We start from the raw sequence: 21,333 nt of genomic DNA on the forward strand, positions 1-21,333 counted from the left end.
TGAAAGGTTTTTTTTTGCACGTACGGCCACGCGAGAGTGAAGGAACGGCCTGTGTGTTTGTTTTGAAAGTTTTTTTTTTCACGTACGGCCACGTGAGAGTGAAGGAACGGCCTGTGTGGTTGTTGTTTCTGGCACGCGGTTTGAAATTTTTTTTTTCACGTACGGCCACGTGAGAGTGAAGGAACGGCCTATGTGGTTGTTTGAAAGGTTTTTTTTTGCACGTACGGCCACGCGAGAGTGAAGGAACGGCCTGTGTGTTTGTTTTGAAAGTTGTTTTTTTTGCACGTACAGCCACGTGAGAGTGAAGGAACGGCCTGTGTGGTTGTTGTTTCTGGCACGCTGTTTGAAAAGTTATTTTTTTTTGCACGCACGGCACGCAAGAGTGAATGAACGGCCTGTGTGGTTGTTGTTTCTGGCACGCGGTTTGAAAAGTTTTTTTTTCACGTATGGCCACGCGAGAGTGAAGGAACGGCCTGTGTGTTTGTTTGAAAGTTTTTTTTTTTGCACGTACGGCCACGCAAGAGTGAAGGAACGACCTGTGTGGTTGTTTGAAAGGTTTTTTTTGCATGTACGGCCACGCAAGAGTGAAGGAACGGCCTGTGTGGTTGTTTGAAAGGTTTTGTTTGCACGTACGGCCACGCAAGAGTGAAGGAAGGACCTGTGTGGTTGTTTGAAAGTTTTTTTTTGCACGTACGGCCACGCGAGAGTGAAGGCACGGCCTGTGTCGTTGTTGGTTCTGGCACGCGGTTTGAAAAGTTTTTTTTTCACGTACGGCCACGCACGTACGGGCACGTACTAGTATTTTTAAAACTCTCTTGAAACCGGTACCGTTTCATTGCAAATGCAATCGACACCAATTGTGGTTTAAGTTTACCAGAAAATATGATGCGTGGTAAACGATTGTTTGACACGCAAAGCCGACGTGAGGACAATGGTTTTTATTACCATGAAAGAAACCCACTTTAAAACCCGCAATAAAATTGAAATGACGTTTTGGAGAATAAAACGTGACGTCACACGTGTTCGTTTTATTTCTTCACGGTGGCCGGCCGGCACCTCACGGTGATCACACCTCACGGTGATCACACCTCACGGTGATCACACCTCACGGCCGGCACCCGGTAGTTATAGTTTTCCGTTCCCAAGTTGCTGCTGGCCATGGTGTGTAAAACAGCCTGATGCGAACGTGAATGACTGATACATTTTCCTCAACATGGACAGCATTCCGGTAGTTTCGGAGTCACGTGACCATGACGCGTCTTAAATTGTTTGTGTAAATCACCACAATATCTATCGATATATATATATATATATATTTTTTGTATATAATACTGTATATATAATATGTATACACATAAGATGTCAAAAGCGAAAAAGCGTCAAGGACATTATCTCGCGAGATTTGTACTAGTTGAATGAAGAAGAAACCCGATTGTTTTCCCCCAATGACGGTTCTCCGAATCGCGGGGTGGGCGGGCGCCTCGCTTTGTGGCGGGAAACCGATTTGTTCGTTTGGGGGGTGAAGCTTTGTTTTTCTCCTCAGCTCGTTTGGGTGTGGCTCGCCTCAGGAGGTTTTCACCGTCTGTGACGCCTGGTGCACCGCGTGCGCGGCCGGGTGATGATGGACAACTTTCAGAAAGTTGAGAAGATCGGAGAAGGGACGTACGGCGTGGTGTACAAGGCGCGAAACAAATTAACCGGCGAGTTGGTGGCGCTCAAGAAGATTCGCCTCGACACGTACGGACTCCATTGTGTTTTTATTTTGGACCTCATGATGTTTAACGACCATTGTTGAAGTAACTTTGAGTTAGCGCCGTCGTTTTTGTTCGTCCACGGAAGCTGACGCTCTTTTTCCTTCATCAAAGATCGTCCTTCGGTTTCCGCCAAATCCTTGTTATTTATTTATTATTTTTTTTGTAACCGCAGTCAGCTGATTCCCAACATGGGGGCGGGGGGACCAAAGATTGATGACGCGGGTGTTAGTATAATGTGGTCCATTTTGGGAGGTGTTGTTCTGAAATCTGTTCACTGGTTGCATCATTATTGCGACGCAGCTGTGTCGCTGCCCTGTTCCACATGACCATGGAGTTGTGTTTTATGAGGACAGACCTTCAGTTTCAGCTGGCTGGCCTGGCTTGCTGGTTCCCATTCGAGACGATTTGTGGCTTTATGACGCTTTGTGGGTTTATGACGTGTAATCCACTGAACAGGGTACACCATTGTGGCTTGGCTTAGCATTCCCTTCTCCATTTGTGGTGTTCATAAGTTTTTTGTTTTTTTTTCTGTCAATTTTGAACCAAATTTTTATTTATTAACCAATGATGCCGGTTGTTCATGTGGAACAGCTTGTACAGTACTCATCGTTTTCAGGACGAAGATGTTGTTGACGGTGATCTGTTCTGTATCCAAATTGTCAGCAATATAGATTAATTAAAACTGTGTATGGAATTTGAACCCGAATTCTCAGCATCATGAGCTTGCTGGTTCAGTTTGGAATGCTAAAAAAGACCAACCCAAAGTGGTTTCCATGTATGTGATCATGTATTAGATTAGCCTGGTGTTGGCTCAGTGGTTAGGGTGGCAGCTTGGGATCCTCGGGTCCTGAGTTCAATCCACTGAATTAATACACACCAGGGGGTGACTCAGCCTGTCATCCTTCCGAGGTCGGCAAAATGAGTACCAGTTCCAGTGTGTGTACTGGTAGAGGGGCACTGCATCAGCGACACAGTCGTGCTTCAAGAAATGATAGCTACCCCAGCAGCTCAGCTACCATACGACCACCACCATATCTTAGATTGTTCACATTTGTATTACACATTGCATTTTGTTTTGAGATGTGGACATTGTCATTGTCCAGGTTTGACTAATCTGTACTGTATGAAATTGATGACTATTGGGTTTGCCCCACCCCAACCCCTTTTTTGTATAAACAGGGAAACTGAAGGTGTTCCCAGCACTGCTATCCGAGAGATCTCTCTGCTGAGGGAGCTAAACCACCCAAATATTGTGAGGTAGGAGAAGGTGTACGCACATCCTCCATGCATTGGGCTTTTTGCCGTGAATATTGTTGTGGATGAATCGAATGTTCACCAGAAAGTTGTTCGATGTTCACCAGTTGACTTTGTCAACTGGTGTCATTGGTAATAACAATGCATGAACAATTGAGTAACGAGACCTACCACTACTTTAACCACCATCCACTCCGTTTTTTTTTTTAACCATTTCAACTTTAAATTTTGTAATGGATATGTCATGTTTGTCTACAGTGCCTTGGCAATTAATGCCCCTTTTCAGTATATACGAGATAATGTTGTGGATTTATAATTTGTTGGAGCTACTTGGCAGGTGATGGGGGTTTACTCTCCCCAAGATAAGTTTGCAACAAATGTCATTGAGATTCTGTGCGAGTTCCAATGCACCTGTTTTTTTTTTTTTTTTGGATGTGCATCACGATGAACGCAAAGCCAGTGATTCTCCATTATAGAAAAGTGTCTCTTTTCAAAAAAACCTTGATGCAATTTTTTGTTATCCATGGAAGGAGTATTTGTGCACTTGTGTTTGAAAAAATGCAATTTCCTCAAGTTTCTGCACTTAAACAAAGACTCTGCTGGGTGGTGTATTTTACCATGAGGTTGACAAATGTGAGGAATAATAAAAATATTTGAAATGTCAGGTGGGAAAATTGTGGAAACTGGATCCATGGGGTGTGGCAACGATGTCCATGTAAGCTCACCTATAAAAGAAGTATATATGAATGTGGCAGTGTTATGGGTGTTGGGATAGATGGAGGAATTTAATTGGGAATTTTGCATTGAATAGAGTAGTTTGGTTCGTGGATATGTAGGAGGCATCTCGATGTAATTATGAAGGGAAACTGTGAGTTTAAGTGCTACGTGTCACCACATGGGGGGGGGGGGGGTGCGGGAATTAGCTCGGGTTTAAGAATATGCTTCCCCAGTGCAATTGCCCTCTGCTTTTTCCCTATGTTTTTATATTTTAAGATCGGCAATAAAGGTTGGGAAACTAGTCCCTAAAACAAGTGGGTGGAAAGCCCCGCCTTCAAAGGGTGACAACAGGTGAAGTCATGCCACTGAGGCTGATGATTGATGGGCGTGACGTTGGGAGCTTGCTGAGCAGGCAGAAGCCCCGGGTTTGATGCGAGCAGGCCACGCCCCGGAGGTTGAGTATTGATGGGTGTGATCGTAGATGAAGGGCTGGTTGTGCATTTTAAGAGGCATCGACTCAGTCCGACGGAGATGGGAGTTCAGGGTGAGCGCACACACGAAGCAAGACGCTGGATTTTGGCTTTTGGTTGAGTCATGAGAAACGGACCCTGAGCCGAGTGCATGTCATAACGGGTCGGTGAGGCAGATCGACGCACGAAGCGGCTGCACTGGGGCTCAGCCTTGGTGTTGAGTGTGGCTTGCATTTGTCCCACTATGAGCGAAGCAACGAGTTGCCATTTTGTTGTACGCGTCTGCACACACGAATAGAAGCGCCTCGATTCCATGTTCTGCAGAGACCAGCTCTGGGCCAAGCTAAGTACAAGAATACTCGAAGGGAGGGGTTTTGTTTTTATTTTGTTTTCCCTTTGTCTTTGAGTCTGTGTGAAGAGGAGCCTTGACTTGAGGATTTATTTAGTTCACATTTTTATCATTACCTTTTGAATTATTGTAATTTGTATATATTTGTTTATTTTCATTAAATGTGTTAATTTTAATAAGCTGTACCTGTGTATTTGTAGTGGGGTTTGAGTGTAACCCCCCCCCCACCCCCACTTGTGCTGTGCTCCTCTGCCCTTCCGCCATTGCGCCCTGCCCCTCTCGCACACGTTAAAATCTCCGAGGATCAACGTTTCTACCTCCGATTAGTAAGGAACCGCTCGCCTGTCCGGGGGCTGGCGATGCTAACCGCCTGTCACCACAAATTTGGGTCGGGGGGGGGCGTTAACCTGTGCTGGCCACCCCTGCGACAGCAGTATGTACATTGGTACACCAAGATTAAAAAAAAAATTTTGATTTGTTTTTGGTCATCTTGTCTATTTCAACACTTTTCCTCCAAGGGTGCACGCACGTGTATGTGATGTCCGACTTTTTATTTTTATTTTTTGTCCCCAATCGTGTTGTCAAATATTTTCACTGAATTTTTAAATGAGTATGTCTACGAATTGCATGTGATTGAAATTTGCTTGCGTCTAATACGTACTATTGGAAGGTTGCTACGTCCATCAATTGCCTACGATTGGAACATAAGCAGGTCCAATCAATCTATATAATAAAACCCAAAAACACGGTGTCTGTTTGTCCTTAACTGAGCCACAATGTGTACCGTATATCCCCACCCGGATGGTAATCGGAGAGGGTATTTCAAGTCTGCTGTGGAGAAACTACTTGATTACAGTAATTAATGCTTTACTGATGGAAAAATTACCAATGATTATGCTTTATGTGCAGTGATGCTTACAAAATGGATTTCATCCTGAATGTCTTGTCACAAAAGAACACTCCCCACACAAACACCCTTCATGTTTTATTGCAATAAAGTCTGCTTTATTCACCAAGTAGTGACATGAGTTCCCTTTCAAGGAACTTTGATGCAGGAAGATGCCATTAGGCCCATCATAGCTTGCACATATACATTCATACATACATATACATACATTTGTGCTCTATGCTTTTAAATTCTGAGCATCAAGCAAGGAAGCTGCACGCACCATTTTTAGTTGCGTGGGGGAAACGATTGCTTCAGCGTGTGTTTGTCAATCAAAATTAATTTGAATGTTATTCAAAATGGGTTACCATTTTCCAAGCAGGTAACTTACTTCATAAAGGATGCAAACGGGCATGAATAATTATTTTAATGTGTTGAATAAGACTATCACAAAAGCATCAACAGTGGAAAACTTCCAATTTGAATGTTAGGATTCTTTGCTGTGGCCTTTCATGCTGCCTTTCATTCACAAATTGGCTTATTTCAATCAAATTGTCTATTTTGAACATTCCACAACACATTTTCTTGTGGACACTTCCAAAAACTTACAATTTAGCAGTACTTTGAGGTTGCCAAAGGTGTACGCCACCTCGTCCTGTTTTCACATCCGGGGCAAAGCAATTGCCTTATTTTCTGGTGTATTAACCGCACCCTTGTTTTTCAACCTCAAAATAAATTGAAATATTGATAATTTTATTTTTCTGATCGGGATTTAAATACGTTTGTACATTTGGCATGACTAGCTACGTGATTCTCGTGAGCAAGACGCTGGCCATTGACTCTTGGTTGGTCGTGGGAGACGGACCTCGAAGCCTTGTGCGTATCACCGAAGGGAGTGGTGCCGTTCTGCAGGTGGGATCGGCAAGCGCAGTCAACGAAGAAGCTACACCGCGGTTTGGGAGCCTTGACGTCGAATATTGCCTCCAAATTGTTTAGTGTCATTTTTGGGGCGTGGTTACCCACGCAGTGACGACGCGGTCCGCCCACACTTCCTCAGCAAAAAAAGATCGCCTGGACTCAGCTAAGTGAAGGAACGAAAAGGGATTTCTTCATTACCTCCACCACCGGAGGTGAAGGAGGTTGTTTTCACTCCCTTTCTGTCTGTTTCTCTGTCTTTGTCTGTTTGTGTACAGGATATCTCAAGTTGTGGACGGATCCAGATGACATTTTGTGGTCAGGTTGGGTGTGTGACAAGGATGAACTGATTAGTTTTGGTGAAGATCTGGATCCAGATCCAATCCAACTATAATTTTTTGAGATTTTTCACCATTGAGAGATCGAGCCAAAAACGATATGTAGCACGATATCTCAAAAAGTTGTGGATTGATGCGGATGAAATTTGGTGGACAGGCTGGGGGTGTTGCGAGGACGAATGGATTCGATTTTGGTGAAGATCCGGATCTGGATACGAGAATTATTTAACTTTTAAAAGTGATTCTTCACCATTGAGAGATTGGGCCAAAAACGATATAGTACTGTTTTGCATGATGTTTCAAAAATGTTTTGGGCCTGATATGTTCTTGTGGATCAGGCATTACGTGGCAGAGCGATGCGCTCTACTGAGTGCCCTTCTAGTTTTCTTTATTTTATATGACCCCTTGTCTGTGTGAGTGCAGAGGTGCCTCAAATTGGAATTTAGACTGTAGATTACTTCACGTTTTTCTTTCATTATTGTAATTTAAATTGTTGTCATTGTACAAATTTGATTCGTCATTAAATTACCCATTTAATTTAATGGGAAAAAAAACCCCGTTTCTGGTCGTTATTTATCATGTTTTAACTGTTTATTTTTTCACCTACATGTTTCCTGTGTGTTCCCAGTTCGGTTTTGTTTCAAAAATCGTGCTATTTTGTGAGTTTTCGTCGACCTTGCCTTATCGGGCTCCTTGAGGCGAACCCATCCTTCCCTTCTCAGTGTACGATCATTTTATTTGTATTCTCTCCCTATTACCATCAATTCCTATTTTCCCCAGTTTTCCCAATGCCCCCCATCTATCCCTCCCAACTACACTCTGTTTCTTGTCTTAAATATATATTTAAAATAACCAAAAAAAAACAATCCCTTTGTACTTGCATACCCATGAGTACCAATTCTGATTCGTCTTCGTCTTCCTCCTCCTTCTGCCAGCACACCATCTATTTTTTTTTTCGATTTGAGCTGACCTACTCTCACCATTACCTTCACAATTTCTTCCTACAACCATCCATTCTCCAGTCTTGTCTAATTCTTCAAAAATCCATCAAAAAAAATTTCCTTTGTATCCTTCCTAACTAAACACCTGAAACTATGCGTCTCTCTCTACGCTCTTCCTGGTACTTTTCATTGATCCATCAACTTCACTCTGCATTTACCATTCAAAATTTTACTTCAACCTTTTCTTTTCCAAATCTTACGCAATCCTTATGAAAAAAAAAGATCATTATAATAAATAAATTCATTTTTCCTTATACACCTCCTGTAACCATGTGATCTGTTTCCCCCCTCTGCGTTTACTGATCCAAATTCACCATTCACCTTACGATCTTTTCTTCAACCTTTCCTTCACCTAATCCGATGCAATCTCCATCAAAAAATAATAATAACTATCCGAAACCCCGTCACAGACGGATGCTTCAGAGTTGAAGGTTGACTATTGGCACTATGTGCGATGCACTCTTACAGGTACGAAGTTTCTAATACAGTCATGCGCCGCTTAACGACGGATCTGCCAGCTCTGAAAAAAAGAAATGTAACTCAAAAATTCCTATCGCCGAGTGATGTAGCCTCGTATAAAAATAGCACATACAATTATGTACACTGTAAAGTACATAATACTTCATAATGATAATAAACGACAGTGTGGCCCCGTTATAATGCGATCATTGAGGTCCATAAAATGTCATCGCGAAAAAAAGCAGGGTCGTGCTAAATCGGGATTCAAGGAAATCGGCTTTCAAACTGAACCAATGTTGGCACATTTACCTTCTAGCCAGTAAATTCCCTTTGAATTGAAGAATTCCGCGAATAAATCATTGTTCTTAGTCGACATTAAAACACGAATTTATTTTTATTGAAGCTTTTTATGTTGTTAAAACAATCGCACTGTTCTGAAAATATATATCGCAATTGACAGGTGCTCATTTCTTCATTTGTAAATTATAACATCGATGCAATGATTACGTATTTATAAAATCCAAACGCTAATTATTCACCTTTCTATAATCAATGTGAGAGGAGATTGTAAGCTGCTGCTAACAACACCGATGGCCGTCATGAACAGCACAAAGGTAAATCTAACGTGTCTTCCGTCTCTCTTGGATGTGTGTTACAATTGCCGACAGTATTCAGTACAGTAACATGCTGTACAGGTTTGTATCCGAGGAGCAATAGGCTACACCATATAGCCGAGGTGTCTAGGTTTGTATAAGTACGATGTTCGAAAACGAAAAAAAAATGATGTTCGCACGACGACGACATTGCTTAACGACGCGTTTCTCAGAACGTACCCCCGTCGTTAAGTGGCGCATGATTGTATATAGATACAATGTTTCTTGTTACATTTTTTGTGTCAAATTCACATTCTGAGGTAGTCAGCATGTGCAGAAGACGGTTTTACATTGCAGACGCTATTTTCGAGGAGTGGAATTACACCTCTCAGCGGTGACGGTCTGTCGACAACAGACGTAATTACGTCAGCGAATGACTGATGTCATGACGTCCTTACACCTCTCAGCGGTGACGTCACACGTCGCCATGTAAAACGAAGTGTTTTTTCTGCTTCAGAGTTGAAGGTTGAGTATTGTCACTATGTGTGATGCACTCTTACAGGTATGAAGTTTTTCTTTCAGTCCAGGTCACAGTCCCGAGAAAAACGTGACGCGACCGCTAGGAGGAGCACAAAATTGTTCCTTCAGTATTATACTAATAATTATAACAATAATAACTATCTCTTATAATGCTTCACCTTCATCTTTTACATGTGTGGATCTCATTACTGTATCATAATTCACTACTCTTTTTCTATTTCAAAGACTGCTCTCAATTCAACCTTTCCTTCATACCTTGCTTAACAAATCCAACTGTTACAACATTTCTTCTCTCCATTCTCTTAATTTTCCTTCATTGCATCCCTCAAATGTCTTCACTTGCATGTCTGAACTAAAAAAAAATTTAAAACCCCAGTTTTCTTTGCATGTTCACTTTCCTTCAATCGTCATTTTTTTCCAACTTCAGTGCCAATTCACCACTCTCACCTCTCCCTCTCAAAGCAACCATCACACTCTTTCCCCCTCCAAACTTCCCTCTCACCTTTCTCAAAAACTCCCCCCTCACCTTTCTCCCTCAACTCTCCACACTCGCCCTTCTCCCACCATTCACCACCCTCACTCACTCTTCATAAAGCCCCCTCCCCCTCTCATCCATAAAGCTGCCTGCTTCCCCTGCCCCCGCTCTCTCTTCCGTCTCATCACTCTACCTCAAATCCTCAACTGCCTTCTGCCCCCTTTCTTATTACTCCCCACTGGACCTCAACCTTTACCTCCACTGTACCCCAGCACCACAGAGCCTTTTCCCCTCATCAGGCTCCCTCTCAAAGCTCTTCTGAAATCCTCCACACTCTTTCAACAACTCTCCTTACCTCCCCTCCCCTCCACTGCACCCAAACTCTCCTCCCCTCTCTCTTCATTAAGTGTAGACCTCAAATGTCCAGGGCCTTTGCACAAACTTGACAGATCTATCCGTACAGGTTGCTACTAACAAACCAGACACGATCTGCCGAACAGAAACTTTCCTCCCTCAAGACGTCTCTGACTCCTTCGTATCTCTCACTGGTTACTCCCTCCTCCGGTATGACAGACCTGAGCCTCGTCCTGGTGGAGGAGTTGCTCTCTTCATCAAAGACTCTATTCCTCACGCTCCATGCACTGCCCTCACTCCCACACACCCCCAGGAATACCTCTGGCTATGGCTTCCCCTCCACTCCAACCTCATGTTTATATGTATTCAATCGGTTCTTCTGACCACGTCCTTGTCAAAGTGGACATCTCTCTGGCTATTATCAGAGAACCACCTCACCGCCGTCGAGTCTGGCATTTCACTCAAGCCGACTGGCAGGGTCTCCAAGCAGCCATCAAACTTATAGACTGGTCTCGTATCGCTACTTTCTCCAACATCAACTCATCCTGGGAAACTCATCTTTCAAAGAAACTTGCTCTTCCTCATGCACAGATTTATCCCCTCTCGTCTTCAGTTGTCCTACCGTTCCTCCTGCCCATGATTCACTGAAGCTTGTGGTGAGGCAGTTGTCCTGAAACGACTTGCCTTTGCCTCATGGAAAGCAAACCCAACTGAGGGTAATCTCAGTTCCTTCCATAAATCTCGGAACAAGTGTGTATCTACCCTCAGGAGAGGCAGAAAACAACATCCTTCTAATCTCAAGTTTGAACTCTCAAATCTCTCTCCCTCCTCAAAATCCTGGTGGTGTCTAATCAAATCTGTTTCTGGTGTATGTTCCCCCTCCATCCCCTCCCTTACCTCAAATGGCCGCACTGCTGATACCGCACATGAAAAGGCTGAATGCATAAACTTGGTGTTTGCAGCTAAATCTTGTGTCCAAAACCCATCTCCTTTTTACCCACCTTACCCAGTCGCACCCAACTGTCCCTGGACTCTGTGTCCTTTTCTTCTGACAAAGTGGAGAGTTTGCTATCAAACCTCGACTCAGATTCTGCAACCGGTCCAGACGGCATTACCCCATGTGTCCTAACAACTTCCTCCTCTGCTCTTGCTCACCTTCTCTCTGTTCTATTCACCCTCTCATTTGCTCAAGGTCATCTGCCATCTGCTTGGAAATCGGCAAACATTACTGCCCTGCATAAAAAGGTGCAAAAACAGATCCGTGCAACTACAGACCAATCGGCCTTCTCCCAATCATCAGCAAGGTTATGGAATCCATCCTCGCTTCAGAAATTAAATCCTTCCTCTTCTCCAATGGCTTGATTTCCGATCATCAATTTGGTTTCAGACCAGGTCACTCTACCCTGGATATGCTGCTTCTGCTCTCCCAACAATGGATGGAGGTCCTCAATGCCAGACATGAAATCTGAGCTGTATCCGTGGACATATTGTTACGAATTTGGAAATCAACAGCACTCAACATTCAGGTCCTTTAGCTCAGTTATCTCGTTAAGTACGTGTTCTATAGATAGCTCGCCTTCCATTGTTTAATGGGTAAATCTATGTAAATGCACTGTGATTCATTCTAATAGTTTGGGTTCAATCACAACAATGAAGAAGAACGATCCTCCTCTGCAAAGAAGAAGAAGAACCCGCGCTCCCGTGACTCAAGGACGTAAACAGGAATGACGGTTGGGACGGGTTGGCAGAAAGCAAGGTAAACAGCCCACACCCACGGTTGCGGGGGTGCGGCGCATGAGGGCGGATGAGTCGCGCCGAAGCGAGGCGGGGCGGAGAGAAATAAGAATGAGACCCTCTGCTTGGCTCGGTGGAGTTCTTGGAGTGAGTTGTTCAGGGAGTTGTTGGAGTTGTTCTGGGTTGTTGTTCGAGAGGAGAGTTGTTCGGTGGAGTTGTTTGAGGTTGTTGTTCTCGAGGGGAGTTGGAGTCGTTGGTGGTCGTCGTGTGGTTCTGGTCTGGTTCGGCTGGCTCTTCTTGGTTTGTGGAGCTCTTCGTGGTCTCTGCTTGTTGCCTGGCTTGGTGCGACTCCTTGGCCTCATCTCGGTCGGTGGTTCTTCGAGGAAGCGACGCATCGTCGGGAAGGGTCGGCGCCTCACCAGCACGTGTTCCGGAGCGCGAGGGGATCTGCCGGAGCTCGGAAAGGATCGCAGCTCACGGTGGTTGGAACCATCTCGCCCTTGCTGGTGCTCGGTCCGAACAGATCGAAGACCACACGAGGTGGAAAGGTCCAAGATAGGTCCTGGGCTTCAGCTCATCTGTCCCTCCGAGCTGAAGTCCGTATTAAAGGCAACAGCCACCATTTCTTGGGTGTATGTGTGCGTATGTGTCTACATGGGCCCGTCGAACAAGTAGAAAACTGTTAAGTGCTTTGTGTGCTCTATTAAATTGTATTGCATTTCTTTTATTCGGTTTAGCTCTGCTTTATGTGCTCCCCTAATTCCCCCCATTATTGTAAATAAACCCCAATTGTTAAATGTACTCAGCTCGTCGTGTCCATTTCTGCATTGACTGAGCATGTCGTGTGTTGGGAATTCGAAGGCCATTGCGTCGCCGTGAGGGGACATTCGGACCGACGGTTTTCGGCGATTAAGCCGCTCGGAATCACGCACGAGACAGGCTCACTTAAGCAGATTGTTTCGTACGAGTTCCTTCAAGGGTGTGGAGGCTCGGTATTTTGAAGAATTGGTGAATAACCCTGTACCACGTGGTGGAAACATTGGCCCTTCACGGTTCTAGCACAAGGACCCGTCGACTCCGGACTAATCCGGGGCGACTATCTATATTCCGGGCGATCGGTCGGGCCGACTCTACTTGCGGCTCCGTCTGGCGGTTGGGTTGCGGCCGACGTCCCGGCAACTGTAACAATATCATGTGCTTTTGACATGGTCTGGCACCCTGCCCTGCTCACCAAACTTTCTTCCTCTGGTATACATGGCCATCTCCACTCATGGCTCGCAGACTTCCTCTCCTGTCGAAGTCAATGTGTGGCCCTAAATGGAGTTCTTTCATCCCCTCTTCCTGTCCAGGCTGGAGTTCCTCAAGGTAGCGTTCTGGGCCCTGTTCTTTTTCTGGTTTTCATCAATGATCTCTCCGACTCTGGAAAATCCTCTATATCTCTTTGCTGATGACTCCACCCGCTGCCGTACCATCTGTCATCCTTCAGACTGGCAAGCAGCAGCTTCTTCTCTCACTGCAGATCTGGGTAAAATCACAAACTGGTCCAACACCTGGAACATGTCTTTCAATCCAGACAAATCTCACACTCTCACTATGTCTCTCCAAAAGGACTGTTTAGAACCCCCCCCCACCCCATCCACTTTCTCAACAGTCCTCTGGAAGAAGTACTTTCTTTCAAGCTTCTGGGTCTCACTATCTGCCGTGACCTTTCCTGGGAAAGCCACATTTCAAACCTCGCCTCCAAAGCCAGTCGTCGACTGGGAATCCTCTGTCGTACAAAGTCCTTCCTCGGTTAACCTGAGCTCCTGACCACTTCCAAAGTTTTTGTCCGCAGCCTGATGGAGTACTGGTTTTCCCTCTCGGCTGGTGCTCCTGCCTCCCACCTTTCTCGACTTCATGCTGTTGAAACCAAGGAATTTCGGATCATTGGCATCTCCTGCAATGAGGCTGACTCTTTGGGCCTCTCATTCTCTCACCGCAGGCTGGTCAGTGGTGTTTCTGTCTTCTACAATCTCCTCTCTGGCCTCGATTTCCCCCCCCCCTCCTCTGTCTGCGATTTATCCCCACTACACTTCCGCAGGGCGCTCAAGGTCCACCAACAACCCCTTTCTGGTAAAACTACCAAAATCACGAATCGCTGCTCACCTTCACTCTTTCATTCCTCTTTTTTTTCCCGCCTTTGGAATAAACTCCCACACACTCTTCAATCCCATTCTTCATTCCAGGCCTTCAAAACATTCAACCCCATTCTTCCTTCCAGGCTTTCAAAACAGCTGTTCACCACCACCTCTCATCTTCCCCCACCGAAAACCTCCATCTTTTGTACCCCCGTTAATCCACCCGAAACCCACCTCCTTTAAATCCTCTGCTCTCCTTCCTGAAACTCCCTGCAATGTCCATCTTCCCTTTCCCTTCCACAGATATCCTAATGTCTCTGTTCTCCACTGTTATGTCCTTCCCTCTCCCACCCCTCTTGTCTCATGACCCCCCCCCCCTTTCTGTGCGTTGTGTTTGCTCTCGTACGAGCCTCGACAGTGCATACAAAAAATAGAAAATTTCATTTGTGTGGGCCTCGAGTACACTAGTGCAGCCTGTGTACCTCTGCCCCTTTGCCACCCTTCCATCCCCGGGCGTGCCATTGATCTCCAAAAAGGGTCAACTGTAAGCCTCCAAGGGAGAACTGTTTGGCATTCCATCCAGGTTGGGGCAGACACACTGGACACGACTGCTGTACTTTAAGCTTCACAGCACTGACAATATCATGCTGCCCTCTGCTGTCTTTCCGGAGGAAGCACTGAGACATCTTGTGTCAGAATCACGAAACATCCAACCAAGTGGCGGGAAGAACGTATGTGTGGACTGCACTTTTTCATTTGATTAGCTTTTCCTCTTTTGGAGAAAACAATGGGTGGAATTGCATTTCATTTGACACACACTTGGAGAATGTCAGTTTGACTCGTAAAAATGTGAGTAAATCCATAAAATACACATGAATGGAGATCGCACATGTACATACGTATGTATGTATATATGTATACAGCCGGTAGGTGGACATGGGTAGTCGATCAAGTCGAATTTAGTCGTTTTTCAGCCGTTGCGAGCCAAGAAAAGCGTCCATAGCAACGGTTCTTTCTCACACATAACTAGGACATACCATGAACCTTCCATAGCAGTTTCATGCATATCTGACTCATGGTCTCTGAGATATAACGAACTTCGTTTTTTTTATTGTTTTCGACCAGGGTTCATTCAAAGTCTATTTTCTCCGACAGTTTTCATAGGAAACGGCTGGAAATTTTTGACAATATGGTGAATGTACTGCCCACAGTCGCTCGTGGCCCGATTTTTGGTTTTCGAAAAAATTAATTTTTGAGATTTATTTAAAAATTTCAAAGGTCCGTTGCTAGGCAACGGATGGGTCCATAGCAACGGTTCTTATTTGCACACAACGAGGTCATGGTATGAACCTAACAACCAAGTTTCATCGAAATCGCCATTGTATAAACGGAGCACTGGATTGAACATACATACATACATACATACATACATACATACATACATACATACATACATACATACAGACAGACAGACAGACAAACATATCGACAGAAATCCTGATAATATGGGGAGACGAGATTGACGACCCAATATATATATATATATATATATATTTGTGTGGGCACTGGCGATTTCGTACAAAATTTGAACAGTCTATATATATATATATATTGTTACGAATTTCGGTCCGCCCGGCGTGCGATCGGCCACGTAACTCAAATCGCGACCGCGTCACCCACCGGAACGGACAATTCAGTCGTGACCCTCCTTGGAACTACCGCCAGGAGCTAGTCACGGGTGGGTCTTTGGACCCCACCACAATCGGCCAACCGCGCAGGATAAGGTTGTTCGCCAAACTCGACCTACCTAAGTACCTGCGCGGGTAGTTAACCGGGCGATCGTACCTCGCCGCTGGCCGGCCTAGGACACGAACCGCTTAAGCGGTCCGTTCCGTGCTTCAGTGATAACCGAGCGGTGTTATCGCCGGCCCCGACGGACGTGATTATTTACCGGGTGCTTACACCCTTCTACCAATTCCTTCCGTGATGCAAGATGGAACTTTCAAACAAGGGAAAGGACGCAACGAAACGGGGAACAGTTCGACAAGCACATTTATTTTACACGGATACATTTATTATACAAGCACATATGCAGTCCGGAATGCAAAATACTAGCATGCACGTATACAGAACAAAAGCAAAGCAAAAGGTGCTACGACCGTCTATAAGCAATTATATAGTCACTTGTATGGTTTTACTTACGGGACTCGGCGCCACAACACGCATTCAAAGAAAGAGCAAGAAAAGACCCCCTCATAGACAAGGGAGTCAGACTGGGCCCGTGGGCCTAATGCGCGTGGAACCTGGATGAGCGGCCAGGTCCACGAGACCGAAGGGTCTTACCCACGCCCTCGTGGCGCGATGGCGGGCAAGCCGCGATGTCAGCGCAGCTGCGCCCCGACTCCGTGCCCTTGGCGTGGTCGGTGAGCCCTCTCTGGCGTGCTCTGCACCAGCACGGTTGGGCCGGCACCACGGTTATGGTGGGGAATGAACGGTGCCACCGGCACTATCTCAGCGCGGATGGGGGGGGGGGATTGTTGATGCTCAGGGTCGAGCGAGGGGAATGCCTGGCTGGCTTGGTCGCTTGTGAGTGAAGGTGGCTCTTCCAACGATGAGACGAGCCCAGCGACGAGGCGAGCCCAGCGACGAGACGACACCACAGTACAACTCTCCAACCTCGACGATGATGTCCGTCTTTACTCGACCCGCGCGAGTTGCCTTGTGCTCGCGTCTTTATAGACGGGAGGGGAGCCTGTATGCAGATTTTAGGATCAAAACGCAATTGGAGGTGGGGCCACGCCACCCTCTGTTCAGCTATTGGTGTGGCAAAAATGGGCGTGAGCCTCTTTTAATCTGAATTCTCTCCCGTAAAGAATCCACATTCATCGCGCTTGGAGGCGGGGCCATACCGCCCGACGCTCGCCCATTGGACGGAGGAAAAGGGGACGTGAAGCCTTCCTGATCCGAATTTCTCTCCTGAAAAGGCACCCATTTGTACCCGCGGCTCGACGTGTTCGGCATCAATAACTGAACGGGCTTCGGACAGTACGGCGTTCGGTGTTGACTGGTGGTGTGGTCGATGGTTGTGGAAGGAGAAAGGCGCAGGTGGTGGGGGGTTTGCTGTGGTGGTTTGGCGGTTGGCGGGTGTCGTTTGGGAATGGCGGTGAAGCGATGTTTGCGGGATGGAGTTGTGGAGGTAAAGAGGCAAAGTTGGTGGTGTTTGAGTTGTTGGTGGCTGACTGGTCCAAAATAACAATAGAGAAAAAAAATGGCTAACTCAAAGCGTCACAGCCCAGATGAATCACACATATTCCCTCGAAACAACAGGTGTGGGCTAACTACACATGAACTTATTGATATATCTCACCTGAGGACCCTTTATGGTGTATTGTGAATTTCCACAGCTGTAAAACTATGTATATATATATATATATATATATATATATATATATATATATATATATATATATATATATATATATATATACTGGAAGGTTTGTTTGTCTGCTGGAGGAAAATAAACCTATGTCGATACATTGGCCACACACAAAAAACAAGTCTTGGTGAGGGTCTGCAATTTGATTGCTTGCTTTCTTTGTCTGTAATGCTTTCCATTTATAATTTATTTATTTCCACTTCCCCCCCCCACCCCCATCAGTTTGTGTACAGGATATGTCAAAAAGTTGTGGACAGGTTCGGTGTGTGACAAGGACGAAGTGATTCAATTTTGGTGAAGATCCGTATCTGGATCCGGTTACAATAATTTTGAAGAGATGGGGCCAAAAACAATATTTAGCATGATATCTCAAAGTTGTGGATGCATTTGGATGAAACTTGGTGGATCTGCCCCATGTTCCCTGCCCTACCCCTCTCCCTCAGGTGTGTGACAAGGAAGAATTGATTCAATTTTGGTGAATATCCAGATCTGATTTTTTTTTATTGATTCTTCACCATTGAGAGATGGGGCTAAACCAATCGGACAGCACGATGTCTCAAAAAATTGTGGACGGATTCAGATGAAACTTGGTGGACAGGTTGGGTGTGTGACAACGAGAAATTGATTTGATTTTTTTTTTTAATTTCATTTTATTTAATATTTTGCATTGTCAAGGCTTGTGGAAGAGCTGGGACACAGATCAGACCAGGACACAACGTAACAAAGGGAAACCCCAATAGCAGGGCAGAGGGAGAATGTACACTGAGATGGACAAACGAGGGATGCAGGTAATGATGCTTGGGTTCGGGGAAAACGCAAGGGGTGGATAAGATGCATACCGAAGCAAAATTTTGGGAGGGGTGGGGTGGTTTAACAGGTGTTGAAAAGATCGACGATAGCAGCAACAAAATTGTTCCCAGTATACATTCCCATCTCACCCTAAAGCCTTGATAGAATTGCCCTTGATTTTTCTCCTTTCTTGATTGGCTGTTGCCTTTGTGCCTTGTACCCAGGCTGCTGGATGTTGTCCACACTGAAAAGAAACTGTACCTTGTGTTTGAGTACCTTGATGAGGACCTAAAGAGGTTCATGGATGGATCTTCACCAGTAGGCATCTCTCTTCCTCTCGTGAAGGTAAACTGACATGCATCACATCCATGAAACTGACTATCCATAGGAACAAAGACTTCACTGGTCTTTGTTCCTATGGATGATTTCATTTTTTATTTTTAAGAAGTTTAACATGGAGGCCGATAACTTATCTCAGAAGTAGTGCATTTATTTTTGAACAGTCTAGTCTGTTGTATTCCCAACCTGCAAGGTGTGAGCCAGGATTGAAAAAGTGTCAGTCCAGTATCCTTAAAAAATTTTTTTTTTTTTAAAAACCCCAGGGAGAAGAATTGAGTGTTGAGGGTGAAAATGTGAGCGGGTGCGGGGGGGGGCGGTGGGAGGTGGGGGGGCGAGGTGTGGAGGGAAGGTTTGCATATGTGCGTGTGCGCACAGGATGGTGACAGCAGGTCAACCTGGTCAGTGCTGCTGAATGATCAGTGTCCCAAACTGATAAAAATGGTACGAGCTCTGCCAGGTGGGTAGAGGTCTTGCTCGGTGGATTGAATGTGCGATCAATGGAGGGGAGATGAGTCGGAGGTGAAGATTATGCAGTGAAGGCGGTTGGATATGTTGTGTTGCAGGAGACCAAATGGAAAGGGGACAGGGCAAGGAGGTTGGGTGGAGGATACAAACTTTTGCACACAGGAGGGGATGGAAAGAGTAATGGCGTAGGGATAATAGTATCAGAAGAGATCGGCAACCAGGTTGTCAAACTGGAAAGTTGGGAGGAACGGACAGTTCTGGCATGGTTGGTGATACGGAGATGAATGGTCTGTTATGACGGTATTTGGGTCACATCCAGGAAGAACTGAGGTGGCGAAGCAGGAGTCTATGGACACACTGGAGATTATGATGATGGGAATGGTTAAGCTGGAGGTGATGTGCATTGTGGAGGAACTTGAACGTGCATGTGGGAGTAACTGAAGAGGATTGCGTTGGTAAATATTGTTGGGGAACAAGGAATAGTGTCGAGAGCTGGTGGCAAGGAATGGGATGGCCATAGCTGGTTCATTCTTTCAGAAGTGGGGCAGCCACAAATTACTTATGGGAGTGGACAGGTATAGAATGGAACTGGATTTGGGCGTGAGGAAGCGACGGTTGTTGAGTTTCGAGGATTTTGTTGTCGTGGCAGGAGAGCATGTCACCACCCAGCACAAGCCGGTAGTGTTTGTTTTATGCATGAAGAAAAGGAGGGGAGTTGAGAGCAGGAGTCGGAAGATAATTAGATGGGGGAGTGCAGGGACAACGTCATCATAGAGTTCTTGGAGAGGTGAGGCTTGAGGAACTTGGCGAAGAAGTTTTGGAGGAGTGGAAGAAGTTTTGGGGAATTGCAGAAGTTTGGTGAGCAAAGGGTACATTGTTGAGGGACAGAAACCAGGTCCGGTGGATGTTGGAAGTGGAGAAGGCAGTTGATGAAAAGTAGGTTCGGAAGAGGATTGAGACAATCAAGGATAAAGGGGGAAAACTGGATGCAGCTGCACCTGTATGGGCAAAATAAGAAAGCAGCAAGAAGTAGTGGATAGGGTGAGGAATGATATGCAAAAGGTGCACAACACATTGGAAGATTATGGCCTGAAGATTATCTATAAATTGGCTCATGACTGGGATGGGGATAGTGAAGACATGAATGGATGGTTGCAGATGGTGATTAATGATGGTGACAGAAGGGGCATTAATTATTGAAGGTATTGAACGATATTTAAAGGAGCTGTTCAGCCGCGTAGAAGCATCGGCGAGCTGAATTTCCGTCTTATGTGGAGATCACAGTGGGTGTGTGGACAGCATTAAAGAGGATAAAGAATGAAAGGGTGTCAGGCATTGAGGTGTGTACAGAGATGCGAGTTGCTGTCGGAGAAGTTTTATGAAGAGGCTGTTGAATACATGTATTGAATGCAATGAAGAGGGGTATTCTGGAAGATTGGCTAATTGTGCTAACATGGAAGAGGAAGGGCAATGTTCAAGATCCAGGAAAGTACAAAGGTATTGCACTGCTAAGTCATGTCATGAAAGTATTGGAGAGGATTCTTGATGAGAAGATGAGGAAGAGTGCAGTGATGGAGATCAGTGAAGATAAATTGGTTCAGAAAGGGTAGGGGTATGATGGATGGGATTTTCACACTGTGACACCTGGTGGGGAAGAGGATGGAGGAGCAGGATGAAATGCATTGGTATTTGTGCACCTGGAGAAGGCATATGACACTGTCCCAGAGAAAGATGATGATGGCAACACTGAGATGGATGGGAGTGCTGGAAGCAGAAGTGAGGTTGCTGGAAGGGATGTACAAGGAAATGAAGGGAATACTTTTTGTTGGTCCTGGAGAGATGGAGGAGTTCAATGTGAGCATTGGTTTAAGGCAGGGAAGCTCTCTCGGCCCACTTGTGTTTATCATGACGATGGAGCTGGTAAGCAGGAAGGTGAGCTTGAGGGGTGGTATGGGGAGGAAAAAGATGTATTATGTGGATGATCTGGCTGCTGTGGTGGAGAGTTGGTGGGAGATGCAGGAAGTGCAGGGGAGTGAAATCAGGAAAGCATGGGCTGAAGATGAGTATAAAGAAGATCTTAGTTTTGGCCCAGGAAACGTGTCATCCCAGTGGTTCTGATTCCTTAATCAGCACCTTGAGGGCCCCCAAAAGGATTTCCAGTCTCTACAAAGATGACTGCGTCATCTGCGAAATCAAGGTCAGAGATTATGACATTCCTAAATGATGCAACACAGCTTGATCGCTCTGACATCTTCCACAGAATCCAGTTCATTGAAGTGCTGAAAAGTGTGGGGGCCAGGACACACCCCTGATGAACTTCAGTTACAACTGGAAGCAAGTTGGAGATT

General features: G+C 45.5%; 1 protein-coding gene across 1 annotated transcript; it reads left to right on the forward strand.

Annotated features, from left to right (window-relative positions):
- Positions 1–1,419: 1,419 nt before the first annotated feature.
- On the forward strand, positions 1,420–18,550 carry LOC147021887 (cyclin-dependent kinase 2-like). The gene is made up of 3 exons (XM_085892314.1): positions 1,420–1,737; positions 2,934–3,011; positions 18,406–18,550. Exons 1-3 carry the CDS (start codon positions 1,619–1,621, stop codon positions 18,533–18,535), a joined length of 327 nt encoding a protein of 108 aa, XP_085748440.1. The 5' UTR covers positions 1,420–1,618; the 3' UTR covers positions 18,536–18,550.
- The last annotated feature ends 2,783 nt before the right edge of the window (positions 18,551–21,333 follow it).

The sequence above is a fragment of the Eptatretus burgeri genome, chromosome 8 (genome assembly GCF_056783735.1).
Source record: "Eptatretus burgeri isolate ZD-2024b chromosome 8, Ebu_testis_v1, whole genome shotgun sequence".
NCBI lineage: Eukaryota > Metazoa > Chordata > Myxini > Myxiniformes > Myxinidae > Eptatretus > Eptatretus burgeri.

Coding starts and splice junctions, on each gene's coding strand:
- LOC147021887 (XM_085892314.1), top strand. CDS start 1,619: ATGATGGACAACTTTCAGAAAGTTGAGAAGATCGGAGAAGGGACGTAC. Junction 1,738..2,933: donor AAGAAGATTCGCCTCGACAC/GTACGGACTCCA, acceptor TTGTATAAACAG/GGAAACTGAAGGTGTTCCCA. Junction 3,012..18,405: donor AACCACCCAAATATTGTGAG/GTAGGAGAAGGT, acceptor CCTTGTACCCAG/GCTGCTGGATGTTGTCCACA.